The sequence below is a fragment of the Achroia grisella genome, unplaced genomic scaffold (genome assembly GCF_030625045.1).
Source record: "Achroia grisella isolate CSIRO2021 unplaced genomic scaffold, CSIRO_AGI_Agris_v1 utg3551, whole genome shotgun sequence".
Taxonomy (NCBI): Eukaryota; Metazoa; Arthropoda; class Insecta; order Lepidoptera; family Pyralidae; genus Achroia; species Achroia grisella.
In genome coordinates this window covers 21,956-49,047 of record NW_026712815.1, presented here as the reverse complement: position 1 = coordinate 49,047, position 27,092 = coordinate 21,956, and the positions used below count along the sequence as shown (strand labels likewise).

The window sequence follows — 27,092 nt, the reverse complement described above, 5'->3', positions numbered from 1 at the left end:
AAATAGTGCACATTGACATTATTGGTCCTATGCCTTCATCTCAAGGTTATCGGTACTGTCTCACTGCTGTTGACCGATTTACAAGATGGCCGGAAGCAATACCTATAATAGATATTACAGCAGAATCTGTCGTTAAGGCGTTACTTTCTGGCTGGATTTCTAGATTTGGCTGTCCTGAAGAAATTGTTACAGATCGTGGTCGTCAATTCGAGTCGGCAATGTTCGAACATTTGTCTAAGATGACCGGGTTTCAACACAAACGAACTACAGCCTATCATCCAGCTTGTAATGGTCTTGTTGAACGATTTCACAGGCAACTTAAAACTTCAATCATGTGCCATGCAAATAGTTCTTGGACGGAATCACTTCCGTGGGTATTATTAGGTATTCGAAGTTCTTTTAAGGAAGACTTACAAGCTTCTCCGGCAGATCTTATTTATGGAGAGCCGATAAGACTGTGTTTGCTGGAGGAATATTGCAGTGGTTGATATGTTTTAAATTTAAATAAAAAGAATATTTAGATTGTATTGTACGTTGATTTTAATAGTGACGCCACGGAATGTTCGAGAAGGAGTGCAAAATTGTATATAAAATATCATCGATGTTCTGTGCCTGACGTTCGAAATTTGAAATTTGAAATTTTATTTTTAAATAAAGTAAAGGGCTATTTGCGATCGCAAACATGCTCCCGGCCTAACGAAGTTCCCTTAGCACTACTTAATGTTAATCGTCAAGCATAGATTACATAGCTTATAATAGACTTATAAAGAATACAAATAGCTGCATAGTAAAAAGAAATTACAATTATTGTGTGGACTGTATTTACATAAACTTAATGTTAAAAATTATAAGTATAAGTTACAAATACAACTACTGTTCTAGTAATAGTACAAGCTTGTGTATAGGACGGTGATATTCCCCAGTGGTAGTTTTTATAATTGCAGACCGAACCAAGTTATCACTACTATTTTTGTAGACTTGAACAATTTTGCCAAGCGGCCAACAGGCTGGTGGTGTATTCTCGTCCTTAATTAAAACAACACTTCCTACTTCTAGATTATTACACTTCCCTAACCATTTAGATCTAACCTGTAGTTCAGACAAATACTGTTTATAAAATTGCTTCCAGAACATTTGTTTGAAGCGAGTAATCCTTTGAAACAATGACAATCTGTTTTCGTTAACATTACATGTATTTGGTTCTGGTAAGTCCACAATAGGCGTCCCTATGAGAAAGTGTGCCGGAGTTAAGCACGGCATATCATAATGTTCGTCGGTCAAAGGACACAGCGGACGACTATTGAGGATACCCTCAATTTGTACAAGTACAGTATTTAGCATCTCATACGTTAACTTACTGTTACATAACTGCCTTTTGAGTAAAGTTTTTACAGATTTGATGCCTGCTTCGTAAATACCACCCATGTGGCTAGCTAAAGGCACCGTAAAATTCCATTCTATTTTATTATTGCTACAGAAATTAACAATATTACTATATGATTTATCGTTTTTGAACATTTCGTATAATACGTTCAATTCATTATGTGAACCTCTAAAATTAGTGCCGTTGTCCGACTGAATACTAGTGCATATACCTCGCCTAGATATAAAACGCTTCAATGCATTGATAAAAGAATGCGTGGACAGATCACCAACAAGTTCCAAATGAATTGCACGCGTGGCCAAACAGATTATTAGACAGATGTATCCCTTAGTGTATTTACAATTGCGTTGCATATTACTCCTAATATTAATGGCACCACTAAAATCAATACCTACCTGCGTGAACGCACGCACTAGAGATACTCTGGGACTCGGCAGCGAAGACATTTGTTGCTCACAAGTTTGCGCTTTAAACCTTATACACCGTACACAGCGGTGAATTACCTTTTTAACTTCGACTCTACCATTTATAGGCCAGTATCGCAGTCTTAGATTGGCAAGAGTGTTTTGTATGCCCGAGTGTAAAAGTCTGTAGTGATACTGTTCTATGATCAAGGATGTAATGTGTGACTGTGACGGTAAAATGATAGGGTGTGCATGATTATATTGAATATTTGAATGTTTAATCCTTCCGCCAACACGAATAATACCTACATCGTCTAGAAAAGGATTAAGCTTTCGTAATGGGCTACTTTTAAAAGTAAATGTGTTTGTACTTTGTAAGGTTGCTAATTCTTTCCTTTCTTTACTAAAGTAATGTTCTTGTAACATTCGAATAATAAAATTATGCGAAAAATCTAACTCAGACACTGAAAGATAGTGACGGTCTTTTTCTTTACTGCGGGTATTTTTGATAAATCTAAATACGTATGACATAACTCTATTAAGTTTAGTAAAATTAGAATACTTACAAAAATAATCTAAGTATAATGTAGAAGGTATAGTTACTGTATGCGCGGTTTGTGTTTTAACTTCAATTAATTCTAAGTTACTGTCCTGTTCTGAAAGTAACTGTGGCGTAGAAATGGGCCACTCGTTGGTATCGTAGTAGATCCAATTGGGTCTATGCCACCATAAATAAGATGACAATAACTTGTTTGTTCTAATGACATGTGTGAGTAAATTTTTATGTTTTTTGTATAAATTAGAATATTTGAGAAACCTTGCCTTTAATTGTAATAAACAACGGTATGCCGTATTAAATGAGTTCCCTAGATTATTATTAATTAAACTTTCACTGATTGGCATGTTAACGGTGTATCGGCCACTGTTATCGACAGTTATGGTGTTTTGAAAAAACTGCTCACAGTAGAGTTGGTCAGGAGTAAATACTGGCTTACTATTAACTATCTCTTCTTGTTTCCAAAAACGTGATAGAATCTTATTATAACTATTATTAATTGAAAGTAGACTAATTTTTTGATAGTTGTGAATAATACATGTACAATAGGCTACTTGTTTATCAAGAACTAAAGTGCCAGAAATAATCCAACCCAATACAGAATTAATTAAATGTGGTAAATTTGTACCTAGAGTCATGTGACCTTGTGTAATGATGGAATAAAATAATTGACAACCTATAAGTACATCGATTTCACTAGGTATGTGAAAACTAGGATCTGCCAGTGTGCGAGCTTGTAGTTTAGGTATGTTCCAATTGTCAGTATGGACGTAAAAGTGAGGTAGAGGTACAGTAATCTTGTCCATAACTAAGCATGTGATATTGGCAATAAAATTACTCGTGCGTGATGCAATGTTTGTTTTAATACACACATTTGATTGTTGGTGAGATGCACCAATACCTAAAATAGAATTGAGAGTACTATCCTGTTTACACTTAAGTTTGAGCGCTAACCTGCTTGTAATGAGGTTTACCTCGCTGCCGGAATCCAAGAGGGCTCGAGCAGTGTGCCACTGTCCAGTCGCATCTTGAATCCTTATGATAGCTGTAGATAACAGTACATGTATGTTACTGTTAGTACTCGTATGAGTTGTGTGAACAACAGGAGGTCTGTTGTCAACGTGGTCACTGTATGTCGGCGTCAGTTGAGGGGTTAAGTTACAGTTGAGGGCAGGCACAGTGGGCACGGAGGCCGCGGGCGCTGTCATAGTGGGTGCTGCAGGTGCAGGCGGTAAAATTGCTACAGGTGCAGGCGTAGATGGTTGTTCAATATTATTAGATTGAGAAATTAATGAGTTAACTAATATCGGACGACTTTGCATATGCAACATAGTATGATGTCGGCCACGACACGTAAGACATTTATGTTTTGAACATCTATGATTAAACTTATAAGGCTTTAAACAATTGAAGCAAAGAGTATTAGTTTTAACATACTCGTTACGTTGCACCGGAGACAATTGCATGAACTGTGGACATTTATGTAGAAAGTGTTCACCTTTACACATAACACACACACTATCGCAGGTAATGACAGATGCGTTATACGATACCTTAGGTTTTGAACTAGTTTGAGGCTTGCTATCACTTCCTTTGTCATTAATAAGATCATATGACGTCATTCGCAAATTCAAGAATTGTAACAGCTCCTTAAGTGTAGGTAGATTGTTATCCTTTCTGCTCAGTTCCCACGATGTACGTAATGAACTGTCTAGCTTCTGAGTAATTAAGAAGACTAACAGGACATCCCAGCTATCCGTGTTAATATCCAGAGCATTTAGAGAATCTAGACTTTGTTGTAAGATGTTAAGGAACTCTTTTAAATTATTTCGAGTGATAGTTATGTGATTGAGAAATGATTTTAAATGTGTGTTGACTACGATAACTTTGTTCTCATACCTGGTAACCAATATGTCCATAGCTTTTTGAAAATTGTCGTCAGAAATAAACAATGCGCTTACTAAACCAGCTGCCTCTCCTTTAAGCGCCGTTTTCAGGAATTGAAGTTTCCTTGCGGGTGACATGTTGCTGTTACCAATTGTCGTCATGAAGATGTTCTTGAAGGTCGGCCACTCGGATATCTTGCTTTCGAAGGTGGGTAAGGAGAGCTTGGGAAGAAGTACGTCATTACTGATGTGGCGGTCGTATGATGGGGCACTTGAAAAGCTTGATCCGCTTGTAGGCAGTCGGTGGGCATCAATAACTTTTTGTAGTGCCGCTCTTGTTGTATAATACCTAGTCTCAACCGCGCTCCGGTCCTCTTCATTTGCAGCTGACTGGTCTCCAACCTGGCTTCCATCGTCCTTCATCTCAATTAATGTCTGAAGTTCATCATACCTTTCCATTAACTTCTCAAGTTCCGCGTTGCGTGTAATATATTCGTTGATATCGAATCCTTCCTTTTGTTGTTGTACAAAATTATATATTCTAGTTATTCGTCCTTTTATTGCGTTGCGTTGTGCTTTTGTTCTAGAATATTCCTCCGCCATTTTATTACGTAATGACGATCGTATTGCAGATATATTGAATAAATATTAATTATTGTAGATATATATGTATTTCACTGAATGCACTAGTTAATCCGACTCGTTGGGACCAAAATGTTTGCTGGAGGAATATTGCAGTGGTTGATATGTTTTAAATTTAAATAAAAAGAATATTTAGATTGTATTGTACGTTGATTTTAATAGTGACGCCACGGAATGTTCGAGAAGGAGTGCAAAATTGTATATAAAATATCATCGATGTTCTGTGCCTGACGTTCGAAATTTGAAATTTGAAATTTTATTTTTAAATAAAGTAAAGGGCTATTTGCGATCGCAAACAGACTGCCTGGTGAATTTTTCGATCGTTCTTCAGAAGGATCGACCGATGTAACAGATTTTCTTGCACGTTTACGTACATTTGCAGATAAAATTAAACCTGTTGCTGCTTCACGTCACAGAAGTGACAAAATATTTATTTTCAAGGATTTAGCCACTACCAATCACGTTTTCCTCCGAGAAGATGCTTTGCGTAGTTCACTTCAACCAGCATATGTTGTATCAGGTCCATATGTTGTAATACATAGAGGTGATAAAATTTTTAAATTGCTTGTAAAGGGTAAGGAAGTCACTGTGTCTATCGATAGGCTTAAACCCGCTTTTATTCTCAGTGACCAACACGAGTCTACCAATCAGGATTACAATATTACCACAAATCGTACTACTCGTTTTGGACGTCGTGTACATTTTCCAGACTTTTATCGCCCTTAGCCAGGTCTCAAAGGGGGAGTAATGTAGGCTACCAACCTCCTTGCATAAACTAGCCATATAACACAAACACATTTAATAAAAAGTATATTGTCGAAATGTCAAATTGATTCGCTTGCAAATGACTGATCTAAATGAGTTGTTAAATTAATTATTATTTGTTATTTTTAATTCTGATATTATATACACCGTCATATATTCAATCTTTTATTAATATCACTCCTTCTGTATATCAACACGCCAACCATAACCACAGAGTCATGTTCAATCAAAATAGTGTTTTATTACTACGGTTATAGGCCCCTTTATCCTAATGTGCACAGGGCCTCAAATAGGTGAAAGACGGCCAGAATGGGCATTAAGAGATAAGTCACATCCAGTGAGGTGCTACCTCATTTATTTTCCTTAGATGTTGGCTAGATAAGCTAGCAATTCATATTTGGGAGAATAGAGGAGACAACCACCACTCACCGAAGACGTCCTTGCCCCATCCGTTGGCCACACAGCCCCTGTACCGGTCGAAATCCTCATCCTGAGACGGTAGGCAGATCACGTTGATATGCTCGGCCAGCTCCAGAGGCGTCTCCAACTTGAGAAGCACCACATCGTTCTTCACGCTCTTCCTCAGGAAGTCTATGGTTTGAAATATTCATAATTAGAACGCGGCAAAAGGGCTTTTCTTTCAGCTAAACATACAGAATAAAAAGTTATTTTATAACTTTCATATTTCAAAGGGGAAATACAAATTCAAAAATCATTTATTCATGTAGGACATTTTAGCCGCTTATGAACGTCAAAATTTTTACATTATAATTTTATTTTTTCCCTACCGTCCAGTTCGGTATATAGATCCAATTGAGAAGAATTGGGAAGAAACTCAATTGAATTACTTTTTTTTTTTAAGCCATTTTATTTACAATGTATTTTTATATAGGTGTCTAAGTCTAACATTAAATGAAAGTTTGTATGGAAGAGTGTCGTCATTTTTAAAGCTAGAAGGTTGAAACTTATTTCTTAGACAGTTGATTAAATATAAATAAATATGACATTCAAAGATTGGACGCTAAAATAAAATAGGGGATGACCAGTTTATATGGAAGTTCATATTTGAAGCTAGAACGATGAAACTTTTTTTCTTTGGATTTTTGGTTATAGATATATACATATGTATATTATTAAATATTTTCCTTTATTTGGTCAAGGACACTATTCCACGCGAACGAAGACGGGATATACTAAAGTCGTATCCGTCAGGCAGGAGTTGGCCTCCCGCCGCTCCATAAGACCTTCCGCGGGTTTGGAGTGCCATCTGCACTCGACCCCTAACGCCCGGTGAAGCTGTAAAGGCCAGCTGCGGTCAACAGCATTAGAGTAGTCCGAAAACAAAAAAAAGCAGTACGCGGGGCCTACAGGTCCCATTATGATTTTATAATTATTCTAAATACTAGGCTAGTCCAGCATGAGTTTAACATTACCAGGATGTGAGCTTTTGTCCACCACCAGCTTCTCAACAGACTTCAGTCGTTCCCGAGTGGTCTGCGTGTCCCATTCACCAGCTCGAATCTTCACAGATCCAGTCGCGTAACTGTAAAGTAAACTGTCTAAGTAAATGACTGCCTGATGGTCTAGCGACTGCTAAATTGCTAGTTTGAACCCAAACCCCCGCGAGTTCAATTCCTTGCAGAACTGCCTTGGTGGTCTAGGGGTACAGCACACAGGTTTCTGTCGCGGGTTCGATTTCTCGCACGGTTCAATTTCATCAAAATCACTTTTACACACTAAAATTATTTTGGTATAGTGAACGAGGTACGTAAAAAGTAGTACAAAACGCAGAAATAGGTTTTAGTATTATACACTATTGCACGCGGACCAAGTCGCGACTACAGCTACTCTGTTTATATATCTATAAATCATGATTCTCTATTTGCTCTATGGTTGAAAATAGAGGGAGATAATCCCTATAGGCATTAAGACATAGACATACATCTTTATCTGTGTATTTCCTGTACATTGAAGTTTTAATAAATAAATAAATGTCCATACTTACTCGTGAACAACATGAGCGCCCGTCATCACAACCTGCGGATGGATCAGCACTCCCACACCGATGTAGGAATCATTCTTGGAGTTTATAAGAGCTACCACCCATGGAAACTCGCCAAACTCTGCTTCTGCACCCTGATTATAAAGAAACAAGGATTTTATGGACAAAAATGAAAAGATCTAAGAGAAAGACCTTTCTAACACGAGACCTTTCTAATCTTTACACGAGACATTCTATGCTGTAAATAATATAATGACGTAGTGGAGTAACTTGAAACAGTCATGCTCGTTGTAAGTTCAAACTTGTGGTGGCGTGGTGGGTAGGGTCAATGTGCTCTAATATGGTTTAGTGCAATGATGGCTGGCTCATCCGTCATACTCGTCAAAACCCATTCACGAGTATGACGGATACTTGTGGGGACTGGTCTGTTCGGGTGACAAACACTGATTTGATGCTTTTGCAATAGCATATGCTGGTGGTCACTCTATTCTCGCAAATTTGAATTAAAAAATAAATCTGTATTATTGTAAACTTGTACAACATTTATTTGAAAGGAATACGAGCTGAGTTTCTTGTTAGTTCTTCTCATCTCGAAATCATTCCGAACTGACAGTAGATTTGACATATCATACGAGTCTGTAATAGGCCTACGTGAAGGGATTCATCATTCTGACATCGCTCGTGTTTTAGCGCGGGAAACCCAATCCATTTTACTATTTTATGTGTTTATTCTTTCGCGCGTAATAGCGTGTGTTTCATATAATTTCACTTTTCTTTTAATTTTGTATATCAATTGATTTAAGATTTATAAATTTTCAGTAACTCTTTAAATTTGCCTTTATCTATAAATCTTTATTTATATATTTATAAATTATCAATAAATCTTTGCTCGATAGTGAGAAGTCCGCCATTTTCTATTTATAATAATTATTACAAAACGGCTAAAATTTTTATTATTCAACAGTTTTTTTTCAAAGACACGGTTTTTTTATCTTCTTTTGGCTCCGGCGGTTTGGGAAAGACACGGTTAAGATTTATAAATAATCAATAACTCTATAATTGTCAAATTTTCGCCATTTTGAAATGATAATTAATTATTACAAAGAGGCGCTAAAGTCGTAAGACGTAATCTATTTACTCATCCTGAAATGAAGAGGGTGGTCCACCCCAATATCTTTTTTATTGTTTGGACATTTTTTTTAAATATTTTTTAAATTCGCCATTTAAAAATATATACAACCCTATATTCTACCTTTACTAGTACCATCAAATCCTACTGTTTAATAGAGATTTCTAGATCTCTCTAGTATTTACTTACTCAGCGCCATCTAGTTCCAAGATAAGCAGTGCTTATGTTATGGGTACTAGAATTTACGTACATAATTTTTTTTATTAATACATTATGTATGTACATAGAAAATACTACTCATGAAAACAAAATTTGCATTGTGCGAGGAATCGAACCTGCGACCATCGAAGTAACGTTATATGATAGACTAGCAAGGCTTATTCAATATTTACTCACACTTCCTCCAGCGATGGTAAAATCAACCCCTTTAGGGTTTCTATAACCACAACCCCTCAGCGGCCTTGGAGTCGGTACCACTACATCCTTCTCATCCTTAGGGCTGGTGCAGCATCGCTCGACGCTCTCCTGGCACTCGTCCTCGCCAAATCTGGATCAGTAAGGTAAAGCAACTGTGATAGCGGTAACTCGTTGGATGGGTGACCATGTATGGACATGAAGGTTTTAAATAAAATTGTAATATAGGTCAATGAAGTTAAGCAACTTTCGTGACGGTCAGGCGTTGGATGGGTGACCGTATATGGGCATGGTAATAATGTTGGGCAGAATATGTTTATTTCATTTTGTGTTACGGTTATAATAATATTTTGAATCAATAAATTAAAACAAGTTTGATGAGTAACGCCAGACTATATAAATATACAATGGCAACATTACTTTTATATGGTCATTCGTAAAACTTGCTGTAAAGTATGTCTGTCTATTGTATTTGTATTGTATTATATTTTCAAATTGGTGTAGAGATCAATAAAGTTAATTAATATTCTTTGCGGTCACGCCTTGGATGGGTGATCATTACAATTGGTAACCGGCGAGATTTGAACAGGCAACCTCCGCGTTGAGTATTCGCGTATATGTATATACGCCCTACCAGTTTTTTTTTAGGGTTGATAATGGAATGGTGCACCCGCCTGCGCTAATGGTATACGCTAGGGTGGGCACCAGTGGAGGATGAGCATGATGTCAAGTCAATTAACACATTGTGACAATTTCACCAGTTATTTATCACTATTCCAGGGGGGACCACGTGGAGGTCGACCTGACATGGTACATTGCTAGCAATGGGGTTATCAATCTACATTACTGACAATCTCCTTCCCCCTGCACTGCCACAGATAAAATAATATCTCCCGATCGATCCCCCGTCCAATTAAAACGAAAATCGGAATTACGACGGTCTGAGCCGAGGTTCGAACCCCTAGCGGTGCTCTCAGACTAAAGTCGTATCCGTCAGGCAGGAGTTGGCCTTCAACCGCCACATATGTCCTTCCGCGGGTTTGGAGTGCCATCTGCACTCGCCCCCTAACGTCCGGTGAAGCTGTAAAGGCCAGCTGCGGCCAACAGCATTAGAGTAGTCCGAAAAAAAATAAATAGGAAAAATAATAAGATATCACGGCGAATAAACGAGGGCTTCACCCCACGTTAAAAAAGGCCAAGGCAAGGCCGTTTTGATTTTTTTTTATACTATACTATGATGGTGGCCATCAAGCATACAGCCCATCTGATGGTAAATGGTGAAATTGAAATTAAAAATAACCTTACCTAATATCTAAGGTCCCCCAGCCAGTAGCCGAAACGTTATTAACGTCCACGCCAACCAGATTACTATCACATAAGTAATAAGGCACACATTTGCACGACTCGCCGTTTTTGTCTACAAACTCGTTTTTGTCTGTGGGCCGTATCGTAATCTGAAAAAAAAATGTAGTAAAAATTTTGGCGGGATTTTTTTTTTCTCAACTCCGGCGATTTATGTTGCCAGTTTCTAACAATCGACACTCTATATATAAAAATAAATGTAGTGGAATAGTAGATTCGCAGCTACATAATTATAATATAAAAATTGACCATAATGCTTTAGTATTAAAGTCGGTTTTATCTTAAAACTTAAAACTCTTACGTATTTGCAACTTATGAACCTAAAATTCATAGCACTAACAATATCTGATTGCACTAAGAATGAGTACGTAGCAGTTTCTATGTTGATTATCGGATGCCTCTTACTTGTTATTGTGTATTTATTTATTTAAAATAACATTTAATCAAACGAGTAACACAAGTTTCTTGTTCATTCTTCTCGTGATGAGTCCGCGTTCCGAATGAGTGGTAGAATAAAAAAACTATTCAAAAGTACTTGTATATAAGTAAGTGTATTTCCCTGATCAAAACGCCATCTAGTCCCAAGGTAAGCAGAGCTTTATTTATGGGTATATAACTGATATAAATACTTAGATTTTTTTTTGTAAATACATACATAATATACATAGAAAACACCCAGACCGCTACAAACAATCATACTCGAGTGTTTTACGAGGATCAAACCCGCGACCATTGGAAGTAAAGCAGTGTGCTAAACTGCTAGAATAGAATAGAATAGAAAATCCTTTTTTAGAATAATCATAACAATATCTTTAATCCACCGCTCATTCGGAAAGCTGTCTCATCACAAGAAGAATGAGCAAGAAACTTGCGTGTTGTCTTTTTAATAATCGTTGTAACTTTACATTTTTAAGTTGAAACGTGTGAATACAAACGACCAACTAGTACTAATTTATTAGGGTCAAATATTATAGACACAAGATTAAACTAGGCTGGACTATCGCCGCCGCAAGGGCCTGAGGTGTGGCCTTCACAAGAGAGAGGAGGGTTGACCCCCCAAAACAAAAATCGTAGGGGCCTACTAAAGCGAGCCCATGCCGCCAGAGTCGCGGTGACCTGACACTCGATCCTGATACTCCGATAACAGACGCTTCGTGGGGATCTTGAAACTTTTAGGAGGTGAACTAATAGGAGTCACATAGTACCCTTTTAGGAGGTGAACTAATAGGAGTCCCATAGTACCCTTTTAGGAGGTGAACTAATAGGAGTCACATAGTACCCTTTTAGGAGGTGAACTAATAGGAGTCACATAGTACCCTTTTAGGAGGTGAACTAATAGGAGTCACATAGTACCCTTTTAGGAGGTGAACTAATAGGAGTCACATAGTACCCTTTTAGGAGGTGAACTAATAGGAGTCACATAGTACCCTTTTAGGAGGTGAACTAATAGGAGTCACATAGTACCCTTTTAGGAGGTGAACTAATAGGAGTCACATAGTACCCGCTTGCCTCCTCTGGGGTGGGCGGGTCTCCATGAAGGAGTTTCTCCAAGAAAAAAAAAAGGCTAGACCAGTAGAGGCTGTCAAATTGAAGGTATCTTACCTCTTCAAGTTTGGGCGACGTGTTGCCAGATTTGCTGGGGGTGGGCGGTGTTCCAAATACATTGAGAAGCAGCGCCGGGTCTATTGTCGACTCCTGCGCCATCACCGCCGTGATTACCAGTGTGATGATGAGAAACATTCTACTGTAAAATTAACGTTGACAAAATTATAGTCTGTTTTTTAATCCCGGGGACTAAATTGACAGATGTAAATGTCAAATTTTCAAATAATGTTACCAGCTCTAGCGAGTAGTGCTGTACCTGCGATACCGATTAGTTTAATCGGAAACTTAGTTTTAAATGACGATTCCATAATAGAATTTTTATATTAAGTATATATACTAGTGTTTCCTTTACTACCGTCGTATTATACAGCATAAAAATACATTTTTGTTGTTGGCGTACAAATAGTATTTTTTACAGCATTAAGCTACAAATCAACATTTTTTTTTCAAACAGCATAATCTTTTAAATACGTGTTTGTTTTATGACATATGACACTAAACACATAAAAATGTAATTTGTTTTAAATAAAAGGCAATTAGTCTGTATCTTAGTAAAAAATAAAAAAATCTATTTTGATACAAAATTAATACCTATACTTTATTAATTTTGTGTTAATGCATTTTAAATAAACACCCATACATTATTTCTGAATAACCTATAAAAATTTATAAATAATGTTAATATCCGATAGTGCCATATCCCTATTTAAAACCTGGCAACATCGGAAATGTCAAATTTGTCTCCGGGATTAAAAAACAGACTATAGGTGGTAAAGCACGCTGTATGACCACGGCTGGTTTTGAGGCATGAATGAAATACATTTTTTTCGGCCTGCCGCGGTATTTCAGCTAATGCGGTCGAAGAACACTCCCTTTCGCTAGTACCGAATGATTACCTCAGGCGTGCCAATTTCTAATTTATTTCTAACAAGCTGTTCCTGCAACTTCGTCCGCGTGGAATTTAACTTTATTTTTCTAAAGTAAAAGTAGCCTAAGTTACTCTTTATTACATCAGTTGCCTGCCAAAAAAAGTCCCGTCAAAATCGGTCAGGCCATTTCAGAGATTAGCCGGAACAAACAGACAGACAGACAAAAATTGTAAAAAATGTTATTTTGGTGTATGTACCGTATTTATATTAATATGCATGTAGTAAAAACGAATATTTCCATATTACAAACAGACCCTCCAATTTTATTATATGTAGATAATAATAATATCAAATTAACGTGATTGTAGTAAATAAGTTAATTTAACTGGAAGATGTAATTATAGTCATTTGAGCGATCTAACAGGAAAATCCGAGCCGAGCGGACCACAGTTACGTCATCCATTGCAAACATATTGCAAGGTAATCTGGTTAACTACAGTTTTTCTACGGTTTTATCCAGACATGTTGTTCATCTCAACGTATGGGTTACGAACACTGATTAGACTTTTGCTTTTGTAATAGCATATGCTGGTGGTCACTCTATTCTCCCAAATTTAAATTTAAAAATGAATCTCTCTTTTTAAAAATGGTTTAGTGCAATGATGGCTGGCTCATCTGTCATACTCGTCAAAACCCGTTCACGAGTATGACGGATACTTGTGGGGACTGGTCTGTTCGGGTGACAAACACTGATTTGATGCTTTTGCAATAGCATAGTCACTCTATTCTCCCGAATTTGAATTTAAATGAATCTGTATTATTGTAAACATGTACAATATTTATTTGAAAAGAATACGAGCTGAGTTTCTTGTCAGTTCTTCTCATCTCGAAATCATTCCGAACTGACGGTACATTTGACATATCATACGAGTCTGTAATAGACCTACGTGAATAAATATATTTTAATTTTGAATTAGCTGTATAGATCGATTGTCCTTTGTCCTGTGACACATGCAACAATTAAAAACACAAACTCGTTTTAAAACAATAGTAATTATCTTCAAGGGCATTAATTAACAAAATAATATTATAAAAACAGGAAAATGATACGAATGTTATTTTAAATGAATATTATTGTAGTTTACTAGGTGTCCCGGCAAACGTTGTTTTGCAATATAAAATAAAATCGCTATTAAAAACATAGGGGTTCATGATAGAAGGGTGAAAATTTAGGGTTCTGTTAAATCTGCCATTAAAAATACATACTATTTTTAATAGCAGATTATAAAAATGTAAAATTAAAAATAATTGTCGAAACTTTGAAAAATTTTTATTTGGGTGAGCCACCCTTAACACCTAAGTGTTAAGGGTGGCTCACTTATGGCTAATTTTTATACCCCTAAGGGTATAAAAATTAGTTATAAACCCATTCTCAGACCTACTGAATATACATAAAAAATTTCAAGTCAAGCCGTTTCGCGAGGAATAACTAATTATACATCTATACATATAAATAAAATTGGAGTGTCTGTTTGTAATATCGTAATAACAGTTTTTTTACTACATGCATATGAATTTAAATATGGTACAGACACCAAAATAACACTTTTTACAATTTTTGTCTGTCGTCTGTCGGTCTGTTTGTTCCGGATAATCTCTGAAATTGCTGGACTGATTTTGACGGGACTTTTTTTGGTAGATAGTTAATGTAATGAGAAGTAACTTAGGCTACTTTTATTTTAGTAAAATAAAGTTAAATTCCACACGTACGAAGTCGTAAATACAGCTAGTTGCTAATAAATCCTATAATATTTTAATTACTAATAAATATACATATAACCCCATTTGCTAGCAATATACCGCTAGCAATATATCAGGTAAACCTCGACGTGGTTTCCCTGAAAACCAGCGTTATAAATTCGTGGTGATTTTACCACTGACCTGACCTCATGCTCATCTTATCATATAACCTCATTGCTAGCAATATACCATATCAGGTAAACCTCCACGTGCATTATAAATTCGTGGTGATTTTACCACTGACCTGACCTCATGCTCATCTTATTATATAACCTCATTGCTAGCAATATACCATATCAGGTAAACCTCCACGTGCATTATAAATTCGTGGTGATTTTACCACTGACCTGACCTCATGCTCATCTTATTATATAACCTCATTGCTAGCATTATACCATATCAGGTAAACCTCCACGTGCATTATAAATTCGTGGTGATTTTACCACTGACCTGACCTCATGCTCATCTTATTATATAACCTCATTGCTAGCAATATACCATATCAGGTAAACCTCCACGTGCATTATAAATTCGTGGTGATTTTACCACTGACCTGACCTCATGCTCATCTTATTATATAACCTCATTGCTAGCAATATACCATATCAGGTAAACCTCCACGTGCATTATAAATTCGTGGTGATTTTACCACTGACCTGACCTCAGGCTCATCTTATCATCCTCCACTGGTGCCACGCCACGTACTCGGTTAATCATCAATCTAATAGTATTATAATTGATACTCAAATGTATTTCCCAGAATGGAGTTTTATTAATTTCAAATTAACGCTCGCTTCCACATGTGTTCATTGATAACTCTGGTTTTTGTGGTGGATAATCTATACCTATATAATATATCTATACATATCTTATATATAAAATTCTCGTGTCACAGTTTTCGTTCCCATACTCCTCCGAAACGGCTTGACCGATTCTCATGAAATTTTGTGAGCGTATTGAGTAGGTCTGAGAATCGGCCAATATCTATTTTTCATCCCCCTAAATGTTAGGGGTAGTCCATCCCTAAATTTTTTAGACAAAATTTTTAGTTTCTATTTTTTTATGATACAACATACAAAAATACATACAATCCTAAATTTTCACCCTTCTATCATCAACCCCTATTTTTTATAGCGTTATTAATTTATATGGCAAAACAACGTTTGCCGGGACAGCTAGTAAATATAATATATCTATACATATAAATAAAATTGGAGTGTCTGTTTTGTTTGTTTGTTACCCGACATGGTACATTGCTAGCAATAAGATCAGCAGTCCACATTACTAACAATTCCTCTTTCCTCTATATTAAGGTTTCTTAAACGTCGACAACGTACGCGCACCTAACACCCCTGCTGTCTCAGGCGTCAATAGGCTACGGTAATCATTTACCATCGGGGAGATGTCAGATCGACCTCCACGCGGTTCCCCCTGGAAACCATCGTGATACATTCCCGGTGAATTTGTCACGTTGGGCTAACTGATCTGACTTCATGCTCATCCTATCATGCTCCACTGGTGCCCCGCCAGCGTAAACCGATAGCGCAGGCGGGTGCACCATTCCATTATCCGCTTTACGACCGATGGTCGCGGGTTCGATTCCTCGCACGGCACAAACATTTGTATTCATGAGTATGATTGTTTGTATCGGTCTGAGTATTTTCTATGTATAATATGTATGTATTTACGAAAAAAAAATATATCTATGTATTTGTATCAGTTGTCTTAAACCCATAACACAAGCTTTAGCTAGCTTAACTTGGGTCTAGATGGCGCTGTGTGAATTGTTCTGAGATTATTATTATTATTATTATCATCCTTTAAAAAAAAAATCATTTACCATTAGATGGGCCGTATGCTTGTTTGCCATCATTGTTGCTATATAGAAATTAGTGTTGTATTAGCAGAAAGCTATTACATATACTCTATAACTATTCTTTATTCTTGGTATTATAAATGCCAATTACTTTCGCACTCTGTCTGGCTTTCACCCCAAAACTACTGAAGCGATTTACTTGAAATTTGATACGCAGATATTCAAAACCCTGAGAAAAGACATAGGCTACTTTTTAATACAAAAAAAGGGTTCATTGTTGAAAAGGGAAATAAGAAGCTTAATAAATAAATAAATGACATTCGAAGTTTGTAAACATTTAAGGGTACTTAAGTGGGTACAATTAACCCCCTCCGATCGATCCCCCGTCCAATTCAAACGGGGATCGAAATTACGACGGCCTGAGCCGAGGTTCGAACCTCTAGTGGTGCCCTCAGACTAAAGTCGCATCCGTCAGGCAGGAGTTGGCCTTCAGCCGCTCTATAAGTCCTTCCGCGGGTTTGGAGTGCCATCTGCACTCGCCCCTAACGTCCGGTGAAGCTGTAAAGGCCAGCTACGGCCAACAGCATTAGAGTAGTCCGAAAAAAAAAACTATGGTTGACTGGTAGAAAATGCCGTATGGTTTGAAGTTCGCCAAATGTACTGTACTATATATATTGTAAGTATATTATTTTATCCCCTATTTTATTTTATTTATTTAACTTTAATGCACACATAAAGTTAAATAAATAAATAAAATAAAATAGAGGATAAAAGTTTGTATTAAAATCGCACTACAAATTTTGAAGTTATAACGATTATTTAATGTTAGACATAGACACCTATATAAATACCTATACATTGTAAATAAACTGGCTTTTAAAAAAAAAGTAATTCAATTTTTTGCCAGTTCTTCTCAATTGGATCTATATACCGAACTGGACGTTAGGGAAAAAAATTATAATGTAAAACTTGACGTTTTTTTTATTTAATGGATGATAATGGAATGGTGCACTCGCCTGTGCTATCGGTTTACGCTGGCGGGGCACCAGTGGGGATAAGATGAGTATGAGGTCAGGTCAGTTAGCCCATCGTGACAAATCCACTAGGAATTTATCACGATGGTTTCCAGGAGGAACCGCGTGGAGGTCAACCTGACATGGTGCATTGCTAGTGATGGGGTCATTAGTCCACATTACTAACAATCCCCTTCCCCCCTTTAGGGGGTTGCAAGTTTTAACTTGACGTTCATAAGCGGCTAAAATGTCCTACATGAATAAATGATTTTTGAATATGAATTTGGTGATACTTTTTTCTTAGGTTTTTTTGGGTTAGATTATATTATTAATTATTTTTTTCTTTATTTGTGTCACTGTTTTAATTCATTATTCAAAAGTAGATTATTGTCAGAAATGCTATCCCAGATCACTGTACCGCGGACGAAGTCGCGGGCATAGCTAGTAACTCTATAAAAAAAGAAACAGAATTGTCTACGGGAATTTTTATTATCAGACGATGCTATTACTAGGTCATCTTATATCTAAGGAAATAATGAATTTCATGGAATTCTTATGAGATGATTACTTATACAGAAATAAACATGCAGTTTATTTTGAAAGGGGTATTAACCGCTCCTTATGATTTCCTTACATCACTAGCTGTACACACGACTTCGTCCGCGTGGAATTTAACTTTATTATTCTAAAACAAAAGTAGACCTTATTACATCAGCTACCTGCCAAAAAAAATCACGTCAAAATCGGTCCAGCCATTTCAGTGATTAGCCGGTACAAACAGACACAAAAATTGTAAAAAATGTTATTTTGGTGTATGTAACGTATTTATATTCATATTCATGTAGTAAAAAACTGTTATTTCAATATTACAGACACTCCAATTTTAAATATATGTATAGATTTCCAGATCAACGAACAGAGGTCCGTCTGTCCGTGCGTCTGATTTATAACTATCCGTGCCCGTGTTAAATTTCAGTATATAAATTTCAATAAAACATGTAGCCTATATATTATTCTGATACATAATCTATATTACTGTAAAGTTTCATCAAAATCCGTCCAGTAGTTTTTGCGTGAAAGAGTATCAAACATTCCATACTTACAAACATTCGTGTTTATATAGGACTAGCTGCGCCCACGACTTCGTCCGCGTAATATGACGATACTTCCATAGAACCTTTCATATTCCCTTGCAACCCTTTTATCACATTAAAAATTAGCCTATGTCCTTTGTCAGGGTCTGGACTATCTGTGTACTAAATTTCATTTAAATCGATTCAGTGGTTTAGGCGTGAAAGCGAGACAGACAGAGTTACTTTCGCATTTATAATATTAAGTAAGGATTAAGTTTAAGATGTTATCCCTACTTTATATTATCCCCTCAAAACTAACATTTTTACAAACTTTGAATGTCATATTTATTGATAAAGCTTCAAGTTTTAAAAATGAAGATACCTCTATACAACCTTCCTTTCTCCCCAACAACCAACCCTTTTTTTGCATTAAAATGTAACCTATGTCCTTTCTCAGGGTCTATATCGACCTCCAGGGGACAGCGGTCATCTTGTTTTTACTTTATGTTTTTAAAACTAAACTTTACTACAGTTAGAAATTTACAAAAATCACTACCAGGTAAGAATGGGGGTCTACCCAAAACCGAAAAATATGGCAAGGGGTCTACGATACAAACCAATTTGGGAACCTCTAGTCTAGACTATACTAGGGATATATACTGTTTTAAACTTGACGCGGTCATTATTTATACGTATAATTAGTAAAAATCAGTTTACCCGTGATCATGGTGGTTGAAACACTACCGAAATATCGGGAACTCAGCAAATAAATATAAAACGTGGTAAGATCCCGTGATTTTTACTAATTATACGTATATACTAGGGATGTTAGGGAATTCCGTAACCGTAACCGAAACTACATCCGACATAAAAGAATATTAATAACCGTATCCGAATCCGAAATAAAAGTTATGGATAATATCGGATAGGGGCGGAGCCTAATTGTGACACGTTATGTAACCATTTTAGAATAGAAAATCATTTATTCAAATAAACTTAATTTAAGCACTTTTGAATAGTCATAACAATTTGTTTTTTATCTACCACTCGTTTGGAAAGCTGTCTCATCACAAGAAGAACGAGCAAGAAATTTGTGTGTTGCTCTTTTCAATAATCCTTGTAAGTTTACATTTACAAGTCGAAACGTGTGAATACAAACCTACCAACAAGCACAAATTTTTTGGGTCAAATATAAATATGCTATAAGATTAAATCAGTCGTAGTGATAAGAGCAGACCAGTCCCTACAAGCAGCACTCGTTCACGAGTATGACGATTGAGCCAGCCATCACTTCGCTCGACCATATTTTAGGGAGCCCAATGCCCAATTTTATTAGCTATTTGTATTTTACTTTTGAAATTCCATAAAAAAATAATGTCCATAACCGAAATTAGCTGAAACTAACGAATCCGAAATAATTTCATATCCGTATCCGTATTCCTATATCCGAAACCTATCCGTATCTGAAATTTCATATATAATATAACACCCCTACTCTGTGCCAAATATCATTTAAATCAATACAGATATAGAGACTCTACACCCTGTGTGGATTGTCTAAGTTTATTATCTAATATATAAAATTTTCGTGTCACAATGTTAGCTGAAGAAACGGCTTGACCGATTTTTATGAAATTTTAGATATATTCAGTAGGTCTGGGAATCGGCTACTGTCTACCTTTCATACGCCTAAGTGACAAGGTTGTCCACCCCTAACATTTTTTTTACTTTTTGGACAATTGTTTTATCTGGCATTAAAAAAAATACATACCTACAACCTTACATTTTCACCCTTCTATCACCAACCCTTATTTTTAATAGCCATTTTAATGTATATGGCAAACACTATAAAAAAAATGTAAAATTTAATCAGGACTAGCATTTACTCGCGGCTTCGTGTGATTTTTTAGGTATAAAAACGGCCGTGTCATACCATATATTTTCTTGTAAAATCTCAGATTTTTTATTTAATATACTTTCAACTGTTTAGTCTTTATAGAGATAATAAACAACAAGACAGACAGGCGGACAGACATAATAATTTCCAAGATTAGTATGGATTTTATGAACAATCCCACTATATTACTTGAAGGAAGTTATGGTACAGAGTAAACAATAAAAAAGAACACACCAGAATTTTATCTACCATCTTAATTAATCTATTATGTTACGTATTATAAATTTTCAAAGCACAAAAACATGGATACCTATTTTTTGTCATAAAAACAGTAACTTATATACATACTAGCCAGCGCACAGCGTTCCGGTTCCGATACATTACAATTCTTTGAATTTCTCGTCTTGTTCTATACTATAACTCGCATGTATTATACATATAAACCTTCCTCTTGAATCACTCTATCCATTGCTGAAAACTGCATTAAAATCCGTTGCGTAATTTAAAAGATATAAGCTAATAAACAGTGGCTTGTTTTGTTTTATACTATATAAAGAAGAACCTACGTCATTAACAATAATTATAATTGCTTACCTAAATTATTATCACAAAATTTATAGTCACTAAATCACTATTTATAAAACTTATATATTTATAGCATTATATGTAAAACATCACTGACTTGTTATTATCTATTATTTAATTTATTATACAATTAAAAAAATATATATTTTTAATCTGTGGTACAGACGCGTGCATTCAAGCGCGCATTTCAATGGTAACTGGTCGGGTCAAGTAATAAAATTAAAGTTGTGATTCGATAACCTCTGTCCGAGTCTTTAGCTGGGAAGCATAGGTAACGTCACTCAATAAGTATGTTAATGAATGCGCGTCCTAAAAAAATATTAAACTTATCTCTGGTTCATTACAATGCAGTTCCAACTATATATACACTCTTCATTTTATATATTTAATAATAAAGTCAATAATATTATCATCAAGAATCATGAAAAAAGAAATAGTTTTTTCGAGTGGCTCCACTGAAAATCAGCGCTGCAGTGACACTGCGGCACCAGATGAGTGGAGGTCCTTTCAGCTCATAGTGAAATATATTTTTTTTAAGTATTTCATATTTTTACTTTGCTGAATAAATGATTATTATTATTACTATTATATTTTTTAATTAATTTACGGAAGAAAATAAGGAAGTAAGGATTGTAATAACATTATTATTTCCTTACTAATATTTTAAATACGAAAATAATTCTGTTTCGTTTTCACGTCAAAACTACTGAACAGGTTTAAATTAAACGGTACACAGATATTCTAGAACCCTGAGAAAGGAAATAGCTACTTCTTAATGCGAAAAAGGGTTGTAAGGGGTTGAAAGGAAAGATGTTGGTTTGCCGATGCAAACAATTTTGTTATTTTTCAACAAGCAAAATTTTGTTATTTTTAAAGATAGAAGGTTGAAACTTTGTCTTAGGCTGTTGATTTAAATATACATAAATATGACTTTCAAAGTTTGTAAAAATTTTACTTAAACAGGACGGAAAGTGTTGAACTCTTGTAAGTCCATTTTCGAATTGCCCCCTTAAACAAACGAATGGGCCCCCTGTGGTGCGTGGGCCCCACGTTGAGAAACACAAGGTTAGAGGGTGATGTACATACGGAACACTTCTCTGCTCGGTGGCGAAATATTTGAAAGTGAAATCACAAGTGGCATATTAGTAATGTGAACAAATAACATTAACGGTTTCGATGGTCTAGCTGTTTAGCACACCGTTTCACTTCCGATGGTCGCGGGTTCGATTCCTGTACGGTACAAACTTTTGTATTCATGAGTATGATTGTTTGTATGTTTGGGTGTTTTCTATGTATATTATGTATGTAACAAAAAAAATGCTATGTATTTGTATCGTATGCCCATAACACAAGCCTTAGCTAGCTTACCTAGGGTCTAGATGGTGCTGTGTGAATTGTCCTGAGATTTATTAATTAATATGAAGTTAGTATAAGATGACGTTATTTAAATTATCCAGGATTTTTTTTTATAGGATGATCATGGAATGGTGCCCTTGCCTGCGCTAACGGTTTACACTGGCAGGGCACCAGTGGAGGATGATAATATGAACATGAAGTCAGATCAGTTAGCCCTACGTGACAAATTCACCGGGAATGTATCACGATGGTTTCCAGGGGGAACCATTATTAACACACCACAGAACATTGCTAGTAATAGGATCATTAGTCCACATTACTAACAATCCCCTTCCCCCATTATTGAGGAGTATAATTATTATTATAGTTAACAATATACCATGTCAGGTTGACCTCCATGCTATTCACCCTGGATACCATCCTGATTCCTGGTGAATTTGTTATGATGTGCTAACTGACCTCACCTTATACTTATCTTATCATCCTCCACTGGTGCCCCGCCAGCGTATACCGTTAGCGCAGGCAGGTGCATTATTATATTATCATCATATATGTACCTAGGTACATTAGTCATATATGTAATTAATTAATATCATTTTTCGTCGAAACATTATTTAATAGATCTAATTTTAATAATCTGTATCTTTTATTAATCGACAGTATTCAAAATCTACCCTGTACCATCGCGAGCACAGATTATTGTATTGGAGTCCGTTAGTTTCTGTTCCCGCGCCTTTCGTTCCCCTCCCTTACCTAGTACTGAACTGACCGTACAGCGTCCTAGACGGGCGCGCGCATTGTGTTGTGAATTAAAATAAATTAGAACTGTGTTAAACCTACTGTGAAACCTACTGTGAAACTGGAAAGCTAGCGAAGATACCTTCGAGACCCTGAAGCCCAAGAAATCCGCAGAACCATACAGGTACGAGACAGACGCTTCCACATATTTTTTCCCTATATATATATACATAGTACTTTCCCTAACATTTTGGTAGCAGAGCGTATTTTGCCTAACAGACAGATTAGTAAAAGATTATGTTATCTGTGGTAAATAACCACACGAATTTAGGAAATGTCAGGAAAAGTTACACTTTTTTTATTATAAATGATAATAGAACGGTGCACCCACCTGTGCTAACGGTTAACGCTGGCGGAGCACCAGTGGAGGATGATAAGATGAGCAGTCAGGTCAGTTAACCCATCGTGGTAAATTCACAATTCATATCACGATGGTTTCCAGGGGAACTGCGTGGAACTCAACCTGGCATGGTACATTGTTAGCAATGGGGTTATTAGTCCAGTACCAAGTCCCTTCCCTCAATGTTACATTTCACGAACGATCGAAGCAGAGATCAGGTCATCTGTTATCAGTTGTCTAGTACCCATAAAATAAGCTCTGCTTAGCTTGAGACTAGATGGCGCTGTGTTGTCTATTATAAACTTCTTATGATATGTTAAATATATCGTCAGTTCGGAATGATTTCGAGTCGAGAAGAACTGACAAGAAACTCAGCTCGTATTCTTTTCAAATAAATGTTGTACATGTTTACAATAATACAGATTCATTTTTAAATTCAAATTTAGGAGAATAAAGTGACCTACCGTATACTAGTGCAAAAGCAAATAGTCTAATGAGTGTTCGTAACCCGTAATAATAATAATTATCTATATATATAAATAAAATAGGAGTGTCTATTTGTAATAATGACTTTAACAGTTTTTTACTACATTAATATAAATACGGTACATACACCAAAATAACATTTTTTATCTATCTTTCTGTTTGTTCCCGCTAATCTCTGAAATGGCTGGACCGATTTTGACGGGACTTTTTTTGCCAGGTAGCTGATGTAATGAGCAGTAACTTAGGCTACTTTTATTTTAGAAAAATAAAGTTACATTCCACGCGGAGGTAATCGCGGGTACAGCTAGTTATAAGTAAATAAACTCGGAGAGGGACGCTGTGCTTATGTATCTAAAGACGCCGATCAAACAAGGTCAATGCCTATATAATTATTTAAATACAAGGTTTTCGGTGTCGGGTGATGTCATTTGGAATGAGTATTCTCGCCCGACCTGTGAAACTGCATTTATTTTATACTAACTGCATAACACGGCGTTGCTCGCATTGTTACCGTCAACATCCACCCCAAATTCAAATTCAAACGGGGATCGAAATTACGATGACCTGAGCCGAGGTTCATACCCCTAGCGGTGCCCTCAGACTAAAGTTGTATCCGTCAGGCGGGAGTTGGCCTTTAGAAGCTTCCGCGGGTTTGGAGTGCCATTTGCACTCGCCCCCTGTCTGGTGAAGCTGTAAAGGCCAGCTGCGGCCAACAGCATTAGAGTAGTCCGAAAAAAAAACGTTCACAATCATGCCCTGCTAATGCAGATTTCAGTATGACTGAAATCTGGAAATTATGTTAGCTAAAGCTTGTGTTATGGGTACTAGATAACTGTTACAAATATATATATATTTTTCATAAATACCTACATACATATTATACCTACAAAGAAAACATCCAGACCGTTATAAACAATCATACTCATGAATAAAATGTTTATACCGTGCGAGGAATCAAACCCGCGATCATCGGAAGTAAGACGGTGTACTAAACCACTGGACCACCGAGGAAACTTCTTAGGCAGAAATATAAAATGACGGATATAAATGTTTATGCAGTGTCTAAACACGAATGGAAATACTTGCCATTGTCGCTGCCACTCGCGCTGCCCGGCGCTCCCTCGATTGTCGGTTTTTCGTGCGCGAGTCAAAGAACTGGCAGCGCGAGTGGCAGCGTGTTTTTACATTCAGCCCTCTCGCTCAGTTGTCGACCGGCAATATTTACGGCAGCGCGAGTAGCAGGGGAAGCAGCTGAATGTAAACGTAGCAGAACATATCATAAGGGTTTTTAACAGACTGTACCAACACTTGTAATATTTCTATCAACACTTGAGACCCTTCCATTAGTACCTCTCCAGATAACATAGATTTAAGTTCAGTGTAGTCACGCCACGGTACGACTTCGCGTCGAATGTACGCGTTACTAATAAGCCATGAGCACACTACCAAATAAACTTACTAATGTACAATAAATAGTCTAATTATTTCACCTGGCACTACCTACATACTAAAATCTTTACTATTATATATGAGAAAGTAAATCTGTCTGTCTGTCTCGCTTTCACGACAAAACTACTGAACCAATTTAAATGAAATGTAGAGTACACATAGTTTAGACTCTGACAAAGGACATAGTAATAGAACAGAATAGAAAAGAAAAGAAATCATTTATTCAAATAAACTTACGCGATTTTGAAGGCTAGGATACTTGTTTTAAAAAAAGGGTTCTAAAGGATTGAAAATGGGGATCAAAGTTTGTATGTCGTTATTTTTTAGGCTGTAGATTAAATATAAATAAATATAAAATTCAAAGTTTGTAAAAAGTTACCCATAGTGAGTAAATATTTTTTCTTTACTTGATGACTATTCTACGAGTGAAGTCGCACATCATATCATATATAACGATAACACAGTGATGAGGTGATAACCACCCACACTACAGGAGCTACATGAATAACGTTATTGGTTGGTTGCTGTAAAATATACAGCTTTTACCTACGGCTTCGCACGCACTAACGTATTGGCGGCTGGGTTAGCCGCTTTATTTATTCAGAAGTTCCTTTACACTTGTATCAGCGGCACCAGGAAGAGGAAAGTGATGTTATGATACAGGTTGAGAATTTACGTTATGTGTATTAAATAATATAATAGACTAGCTTTTGCCTGCGGGTTCGCTCGCAGAAGTATTATTATTAGGAATAGTTTATGCGGCTTACCAGTACTTTCATTCAAAATTTCATCACCTATTTTATCCCCTTAGGGATGGAATTTATCAAAATCCTTTCTTAGGAGATGCCTACGTCATAGTAGCTTTATGCATGCAAAGTCTCAGCCCGATCGGTTTAAAATTGATAAAATTTCATATAAGCTTTCATCCCCTATTTTATCCCCTTGGGGGTAGAATTAATCAAAATCCTTTCTTAGCGGATGCCTACGTCATAACATCTACCTGCATGCCAAATTTCGGCCCGATCCGTCCAGTGGTTTGGGCTGTGCGTTGATAGATCACTATGTCAGTCACATTTGAGTTATATATATTTATATATGTACATGAGAAATTTACGAGATGATTTCGTCCAAGTCTGTTATTTTTCTTGTATGTCGTAACTACGCAACGGTGTTGCCGCTTGATATAAAAGAATTGGCCACAACCTGTGTTGCCAACATACCTAATATAAAATTGACTAAACTGCTATCACAAACTTTACAATTATTTTTTTCTCTTTCTATCAGTTGTCTCATATCCATAACACAAGCTTTGCTTAGTACAGGACTAAATGGTACTGATGGTCGGCCGATAGTCCGACGAAGGGGGGCGGCGGAGGCTGGGACAATGGGCCCAGATGGGGCCCGTGCCGGCCGTTAAGCGTCGCGTTGGTGGCCCGCTCCTGCTATGACTCTACTCTTGTA

At 36.5% G+C, this 27,092-nt stretch overlaps 1 protein-coding gene across 1 annotated transcript in view; it reads right to left on the bottom strand.

The window, feature by feature from the left end:
- The window catches only part of LOC131843888 (phenoloxidase-activating factor 2-like), a 29,285-nt gene extending 7,888 nt beyond the window's left edge, over positions 1-21,397 (bottom strand). The window contains exons 1-7 of the mRNA XM_059192664.1: positions 21,212-21,397; positions 12,147-12,288; positions 10,488-10,636; positions 9,165-9,315; positions 7,643-7,773; positions 7,071-7,180; positions 6,067-6,228 (exon numbers count right to left, since the gene is read on the bottom strand). Coding sequence (XP_059048647.1) covers positions 6,067-6,228; positions 7,071-7,180; positions 7,643-7,773; positions 9,165-9,315; positions 10,488-10,636; positions 12,147-12,284 — 841 coding nt within the window. The 5' untranslated portion in view covers positions 12,285-12,288; positions 21,212-21,397. The remainder of the gene's footprint in view (positions 1-6,066; positions 6,229-7,070; positions 7,181-7,642; positions 7,774-9,164; positions 9,316-10,487; positions 10,637-12,146; positions 12,289-21,211) is intronic.
- Between the last annotated feature and the right edge of the window lie 5,695 nt (positions 21,398-27,092).